General features: G+C 42.2%; 1 protein-coding gene across 1 annotated transcript in view; it reads left to right on the top strand.

Moving 5' to 3' along the window:
- The window catches only part of LOC144594943 (transmembrane channel-like protein 7), a 35,981-nt gene extending 28,813 nt beyond the window's left edge, over positions 1-7,168 (top strand). Inside the window, exons 13-16 of the mRNA XM_078401884.1 lie at positions 1,803-1,933; positions 3,731-3,886; positions 4,958-5,036; positions 6,806-7,168. Coding sequence (XP_078258010.1) covers positions 1,803-1,933; positions 3,731-3,886; positions 4,958-5,036; positions 6,806-6,922 — 483 coding nt within the window. The 3' untranslated portion in view covers positions 6,923-7,168. The remainder of the gene's footprint in view (positions 1-1,802; positions 1,934-3,730; positions 3,887-4,957; positions 5,037-6,805) is intronic.
- Positions 7,169-8,500: the final 1,332 nt, after the last annotated feature.

Genomic DNA, 8,500 nt, shown 5'->3' on the forward strand with positions numbered 1-8,500 from the left:
GAGAGAATCTACTGCAGGGGAATGCAAAGTGCTCGAACAACCTTTTATTCTTTGTCTTGTTGATGTTTCTGGCTAGGACTCTTCTTCAGATGCAGATTCTGAAGAAAGGTCCCGACCCAAAACGTTGCCTAACTATGTCTTCCAAAGATGCTGCCTGACCCGCTGAGTTACTCCAACACTTTGTGTTCTCTGCAGAATTACAGCATTTGCAGTTCCTTGCGTCTACAATATCTTCTGCAGTTTTTTATTTTGGCTCATTACAGTGGAAAAAATGAGTATCATATTAGATCCATTGAATTTTATCCAAAGGCACTGGGAACTTTGCTTTAAACAACATTAATGCTTTGGTTGCAAATGACAGAATGAATATATTTTTTTTAAATTCAGCTCCCAGCACAGCCAACTGTCTTTCCAATCTCTGCACTTACAATTGGCATGGACAGGAGAATGTTGATATGATTATGTGAACATAATTGTTTTAAAGCATCATTATACTACAACAACAGACTAACCATATCTGTACTTTCAAAGCCATTGCCCAGGTATTATTTGCAGCATTCCCGCTCTTTATAAAGATGATTGAGTGCCAGGCATCAGAGGTAAAATTGCAGTCATCCAATTTTTCAATGCTCCAGAGAACATTATCATATCATATCATATCATATATATACAGCCGGAAACAGGCCTTTTCGGCCCACCAAGTCCGTGCCGCCCAGCGATCCCCGTACACTAACACTATCCTACACCCACTAGGGACAATTTTTACATTTACCCAGCCAATTAACCTACATACCTGTTCGTCTTTGGAGTGTGGGAGGAAACCGAAGATCTCGGAGAAAACCCACGCAGGTCACGGGGAGAACGTACAAACTCCTTACAGTGCAGCACCCGTAGTCAGGATCGAACCTGAGTCTCCGGCGCTGCATTCGCTGTAAAGCAGCAACTCTACCGCTGCGCCACCGTGCCGCCCTTTTATGTCAGAATTAAGAGTCTAATCACTGGAGCACTGTAGGAAATATGGTGTGATATTGACAGTCTTTGGTGGACTGAATACGGTGGTGCAGCGGTAGTGTTGCTACCTTATAGCACCAGAGACCTGGGTTCGAACCTAACTATGAGTGCTGTATGTGGAGAGTTTGTACTTTCTCCCTGTGACTGCATGGGTTTTCTCCAGGTGCTCCTGTTTCCTCCCTCACTCCAAAGATGCGCAGGCTTATATGTTAATTGGCTTCAATAAAGATTGTAAATTGTCTCTAGTGTGTCGGATAGTGCTAGTGTATGGGGATCGCTGGTCGGCGAGGTTTAGTGGGCCGAAGGACCTGGTCCCATGCTGTATCTCTAAACTAAACTAAACAAAACTAAATAGATTTGCTCGATGTGGTTTAGGAAATTCAGCTTATCCAGTAAAATGCCAGCTCCTGCCTGAGAATAATGTGTAGACACACAATGCTGGAGAAACTCAGCGGGTCAGGCAGCATCTCTGGAGAAAAGGAATAAATGACGTTTCAGGTCAAGACCCTTCTTCAGACTGAGAGTCAGGGGAGAGGGAAACCAGAGGTGTGAAAGGTTTCAGCAGAAATCAGAGCCGGCACCAACGACCAAGGAGGCCACAATGGTCCATTGTTGGCTGTGGAAGAGGTGTTAATGAAGGGATGTGTGGTTGCAAACAGTGAAACTAGCAGAACAACTAGGGTGAGGGAGGGACGAAAGGAGAGGGAACGCTAGAGTTACTTGAAATTAGAGAAATCAGTATTCATACCGCTGGGTATAATGTGCTCTCTTTTCTATGACTTTATCTGCAGCACAGTCTGTATAATTACTGTCGTCCTGCGAAAAGGTTGTTTCGAGCATCCAGCTCTAAAACTTTCTTTCAATTGACTCTACTGTTTGGATTGGCTCTTGCTCTGGTCCCGCTGGCCAATAATGTATTTAAGTAAGTATAAAACCTAGCAAGATGAGTGACGTTCACCTTTATTCAACTATATTTTGTACTTGTAATAATCAGGAGGCAATTACATTTTTTAGCATTGACTTGGATAGTAAGTTCCATACAAAACATGCACATAGATAAACCTGAAAGGAACATAATTACCTTTAGTTGTCCCTACACCTCATGGATTGCGCTGTAACATCCACACATAGACATAGGTGTAGAGTTGGAAACAGGGTCTTCGGTTTAACTTGTCCATGTCGACCAAGATGCCCCATCTATGCTGGTCCCACCTGCCCGTGTTTGGCCGATATCCCTCTAACCCTTTCATATCTACACCAATGGATATGACATGAAACACTTGCAACATCATTAAGTTGAGAGGCTGGGTTTCCTGTGACTCACCTCCTATACTGCAAGACCATGCTAACATCTGCAAGGCAGAAACCAAGGGAGCATGGTAGAACACTCTCCATTTGCCTCGATCTGTGTAGCACCAAAATCACTCAAGACGCTCAACACCAGTACAAAGCAACCTGGTTATAGGCAATTGATCAACCATCCTAAACGTTCATTCTTTCCACCAGTGGTGCCTAGTGGCCAATGCATGTATCATTAACAAAATACTCAACTTTTAGGTCATACCTGCCAAAGTGGATCATTTAACTTTTTTCCATAAAATATTCAATTTGCCAGATCTTTTCCTGCTCTGTTTATCTCTCTGTACTCCTTTGCATTTCCCTGATGTCCCCTTAAGTTCTTTCGATCCTATCTGGTCACCTCTTCTGTGATAGCAACATTCCATACACCCCAAGTCTTTCCCCCCCCACCTCCTGCCCCTGCCCCTCCCCCATCCCCCTCCCCACTCCCTCCCCCCTCTAATCTCCGTATCGCGCTCTCTGAACATGATTTGGCATTAAATAAAAGCAGTCTAACTGGCACTTCCTAGCTTGGGGTTTACATTTGCATATTAACAAGGTTGACAGTTCTCTTTTGCATCATCTCTGCCATTATTCTTTGTGCTCACCCTTTGAATGTCAATCATGCCTGTTAAAAAGAAAATTGAATTTAATTCCGTTTTCACCTATTCTCAACCAGATAGATAATGTTAGTTATCTAGGGCGTCACGGTGGTGTAGTGGTAGAGCTGCTGCCGTATAACGCCAGAGACTCAGCTTTGATCCTGACCACGGGTGCTTGTCTGTATGGAGTTTGTACGTTTACTCCGTGACCTGCGTGGGTTTTCTCCGAGATCTTCAGTTTCCTCCCACACCAAAAAGGTACAGGTTTGTAGGTTAATTGGCTTGGTATAATTGTAAATTGATTTGGTTTGATTTAGAGATACAGCGCAGAAACAGGCCCTTCGGCCCACCGGGTCAACGCCGCCCAGAGATCCCCGCACACTAACACTATCCTAGGGACAATTTTTACATTTGCCCAGCCAATTAACCTACATACCTGTACGTCTTTGGAGTGTGGGAGGAAACCGAAGATCTCGGAGAAAACCCACGCAGGTCACGGGGAGAACGTACAAACTCCGTACAGACAAGCACCCGTGGTCAGGATCGAACCTGAGTCTCCGACGCTGCATTCGCTGTAAGGCAGCAACTCTACCACTGCGCCCTAGTGAGCTTGGGATAGTGTTTGTATGGGGGGGTTTCGCTGGTCGGCAAGGAGTCGGTGGGTCGAAGGGCCTGTTTCCGCGCTGTATCTCTAAACTAAACTAAAACAAAACAAATCTCGGAGCAGAAATATGGAAGTGAGAATGCCACATTTGACGAGTCCTTCCTTCTCCCCCCAGGGTTCAACCATCCAGGGCATGTGGCCCGTTTCGATATTATGAATCAGCTTGGGGAATAATTCCAGAGATTGTTGGAGGTCTTCCACAACAAACACAGAACATCCTTAACTACGTTAAATCAGAAGCCTTTTTGTTGATACTGATCATTGTTTTATGGTAAGAATGGCAAAAGATTATCGTAGAAAATTAGGCTAAACAAACAAGACTAATAGTTTAACATTTTAAAAATAACATATAGAATTAATAGTGTTCGAAAAGAGATTTGTGACTCTTTTACTTTTATGGTGCAATTATAATTAGGTGCTTTTAATCATTTTAATGCAATCTCAATAACATTTACTTAAAAATTATGTTTTGTGTATGTTATGCATACATAGAAAAAAAACTTATCAATTGAATGCAATCTCCATAAAATTCACATTAGAATTGTCGTACATATGTTATGTATATGGAAAAACAACTAGTAACTGTCCCATTTAGATAAGTAATTACCACATTACAGCCTGGAAATGTAAGACAAGGTACAAAAAATATGCATTGATTGAAAGGGTTAGCCTGTTTGATTGCTGAGTAAATTATCTTTTCAAAAACATACTGAAAAGGTATATAGGATATCCACCATATTATCCTGATTCCTTTGAAAATTAAGCAAAATATCCCACCAAATAATGACATTCCAGGTTAAATAGTGAATTAATAATAAAAATTCTGAATTGATCGTGTATTCTCAAGCATTCATGGATATTGTTTGAACCTCAAACTGAAATGGCAGCATTAAACCTTTGCTTTTATATACAAAAGATGGCATGTTGGCGCAGCGATGGAGTTGCTGCCTTACAGCGCTAGAGACCCGGGTTCGATCCTGACTATGGGTGCTGTCTGTATGGAGTTTGTATGTTCTCCCCGTGATCTGCATGGGTTTTCTCTGGGATTTCCGGTTTCCTCCCACACTCCAAAGACATATGGGTTTGTAGGTTAATTGGCTTGGTATAATTGTAAATTGTCCTACTGTGTGTAGGATAGTGTTGGTGTGCGGGGATCGCTGGTCGGCGTGGACTCGGTGGGACGAAGGGCCTGTTTCTGCGCTGTATCTCTGAAACTGAAAAAATCTAAAATTAAAAGATCTGTTGAGATCTCATAATTTTCTCAGGTGTTACTTGTAAATTGATAATACATTAATGAGCACGACAATGTAATTGCATTTCTTCTTGTCTTTCTTGGTAACAGTATGGCGCTGACTACTTTTGTTGCGTTGGTTCGAGCTAATAGAAGGACAATAACCCAGCTGAAATGGCATTTAATGCTGGTAAGTTCAAAAGATGTGTCTCAGTCATATGAGGCAGTAGTGAGACCACATCTACATTGCTGCGTACACTTTCCTTATTTAAGAAATCATTTTGATAAATAGGAAGCAGTCAGAGATGGTTCAATACTCTAAAATGTGGAATGGGTAGCTTATCTCATAATGAAAGATTGGACAGGCTAGACTTGTATTTGCTGGAGTTTAGAAGAATGAGAAAGGATTTGATTAAAATATATAAAATCTAAAGGGGTCTTGACAAAGTGGATGTGAAAATCAGTGGGGTTTGTTTGTGATGGCATGGTGTACCAACACCATTAAAAGGTTAAACTTCATTATTTTGTTTTAGTTTTGAAATACAACATGGAAACAGGCCCTTCAGCCCTCTAGGTCCACACCAACCATTGATCACCCACGCACTAGTTCAATCCTGACTATGGGTGCTAACTGTACGGATTTTGTACGTTCTCCCGGTGACCGCGTGGGTTTTCTCCAAGTTCTTCGGTTTCCTCCCACACTCCAAGATGTACAGGTTTGTTGGTTAATTGGCTTGGGTTTATACACTTGGTATAAGTGTAAATTGTCCCGGGCGTGTGTGGGCTTGGGTTAATGTGAATGGATCGCTGGTCGGTAGGCTCAAGGGCCTGTTTCTGCGCCGAATCTCAAAAATGAAAAACTAACCTAAGATGAACGGATGTTCCCCTGAATAGCCATAGTCATAGTGAAAGCTGCTGCAATTTAACATGTTCAGTTTAGTTCAGTTTAGTTTAGTTTAGCTTAGTTTACAGATATGGCATGGAAACGGCCTTCGGCCCACAGAGTCCACGATGACCAGCGATCACCGTACATTAGTTCCATATAATCCACTAGGGGTAATTTACAGAAGCCAATTAACGTACAAACCTGCATGTCTTTGGAATGTGGGAGGAAAACCCACGTGGACACAGGGAGAACGTACAAACTCTATATGGATTGCACACATAGTCTCTGGCGCAGTAAGAGAGCAAATCTACTGCAAGTCACTGTGCCTACCCAACCCTAAGTTTGTTAAACGTTCAACATTTGAAATTACTAAAGATAGTTCACTCAGAAGCAAAATAATTTAAATTGTTTTAAGATAAATATTTTGTGTGAATCAGTGTCACTATTCTCAGTTTTGCCGCATGAAATTATCTGCATGTTTTTTTAGACAATAGGTGCAGGAGTAGGCCATTCGGCCCATCGAGCCAGCACCACCATTCAATGTGATCATGGCTGATCATTCTTAATCAGTACCCCGTTCCTGCCTTCCCCCCATACCCCCTGACTCCGCTATCCTTAAGAGCTCTATCTAGCTCTCTCTTGAATGCATTCAGAGAATTGGCCTCCACTGCCTTCTGAGGCAGAGAATTCCACAGATTTACAACTCTCTGACTGAAAAAGTTTTTCCTCATCTCCGTTCTAAATGGCCTACCCCTTATTCTTAAACTGTGGCCCCTGGTTCTGGACTCCCCCAACATTGGGAACATGTTTCCTGCCTCTAACATGTCCAACCCCTTAATAATCTTATATGTTTTGATAAGATCCCCTCTCATCCTTCTAAATTCCAGTGTATACAAACCTAGTCGCTCCAGTCTTTCAACATATGACAGTCCCGCCATTCCGGGAATTAACCTAGTATGTTAATCTATGAACGTCTTTTGCAAAAGCTATTTTCTTGAAGCATGTGGAGTATATAATCCACTGTGGAGTGTAAATTCAAATATTCTTTAATTGTGAACCATTTGTTTCTTCAGGCGGGCAAGGATAAAAAATATTTGGTGAAAAAACTATCAACACATTCTCAGTATCAAAGAAACGTTCATTCTCAAGACAATTCTTCCAACAGCATTGAAGATAACGACGAAACTTGATTCTTCCCACAATGGAACTTTTTCAAGGACCAAATGAAAGCATAGTCTGGTGTGAGCAAAACTGAGAGAAGGGCAAAAACTGCTGATGCCTTACTTATTGTACATAAAGAACCAATGATATTGGTCTGATAGACATCTTCCACCTTTGCTGTAAAGATAGCCTTGCATATTCTGTACATTGTTTTTTTCACAAAGTCTTTCCTAGATCACCAACATTTGTATGTGACTTTTGTCAATAAAGTTGGACAGCAGCAAACTCAATAGTTTGTCGAAGGGGAGAATCAGAATTTTATTTAGGAATCCCGAATAGTTTGTATGATAACACAATTTAATGCAGAGTATTTCTGAACCCTATCTGAACCATAAAAACCCAAAGAACAAAAAACAAGACCTACAATGAAGCATCAGAAGATATTGACTGAATATTTTCAACAAGTAATTGGAGTCTTTTAGAGTTTGTTTTAGTTTGGTTTAATGTCACCTGTACCAAGGTTGAGTGGAAAACTTTTGGTTGCCTGCTAACCAGTCAGCGGAAAAACGTTACGTGATTATAATTGAGCCAATCACCGTGTACAGATACAGGATAAAGGGAATGATGTTTAGTGCAAGGTAAAGTCCAGGGGGTGGTTGATAAGCAGATGGCTGGAACAAAGGTTGGAGATTAAAACCGAAGGGGTGAGACCAAATGATTGAAGAGTTATAATTGTGAAGCCAGATGAACGAAAGTGGGTAGAGGAAGAGGAGGGGGAGAGGAGGAATAGGTGGAGTCTAGGTTGGGGCACAGGGAAGATGGCGTGGAAGGGGGGGGGGGGGGGGGGCGAAGCGATGAAGTGGGTGAGAAAGGGGAGAGGGAGATTTGTAGGGATGACCTAAAATTGGAAAATTTAATGTTTATACCGTTGGGTTGTAAACCACCCAAGTGGAATACAAACTACTGTTCTTCCAGTTTGCAAGTGATCTCACTCTGGCAATGAGGAAATCCAGTACAGAAAGGCCAGTAAGAGAATGGGAAGGGAAATAGGGAACCAGGAGATCCAGTAGGCCAATCAGTCTGAAGAAGGGTCTCGACTCGAAACGTCATCCATTCCTTCTCTCCTGAGATACTGCCTGACCCGCAGTTACTCCAGCATTTTGTGTCTACCCTTTATTTAAACCAGCATCTGCAGTTTTTTTCCCCTACACATCCAATTCTTGTTATTGAGGGCGTGCAGCGTAGGTTTACTAGGTTAATTCCCGGAATGGCGGGACTGTCATATGTTGAAAGACTGGAGCGACTAGGTTTGTATACACTGGAATTTAGAACGATGAGAGGAGATCTTATCGAAACGTATAAGATTATTAAGAGGTTTGACACGTTAGAGGCAGGAAACATGTTCCCAATGTTGGGGGAGTCCAGAACAAGGGGCCACAGTTTAAGAATAAGGGGTAGGCCATTTAGAACTGAGATGAGGAAAACCCTTTTCAGTCAGAAAGTTGCGAATCTGTGGAATTCTCTGCCTCAGAAGGCAGTGGAGACCAATTCTCTGAATGCATTCAAGAGAGAGTGCGATAGAGCTCTTAAGGATAGCGGAGTCAGGG

This window comes from Rhinoraja longicauda, chromosome 6, assembly GCF_053455715.1.
Source record: "Rhinoraja longicauda isolate Sanriku21f chromosome 6, sRhiLon1.1, whole genome shotgun sequence".
NCBI classification, from domain to species: domain Eukaryota; kingdom Metazoa; phylum Chordata; class Chondrichthyes; order Rajiformes; family Arhynchobatidae; genus Rhinoraja; species Rhinoraja longicauda.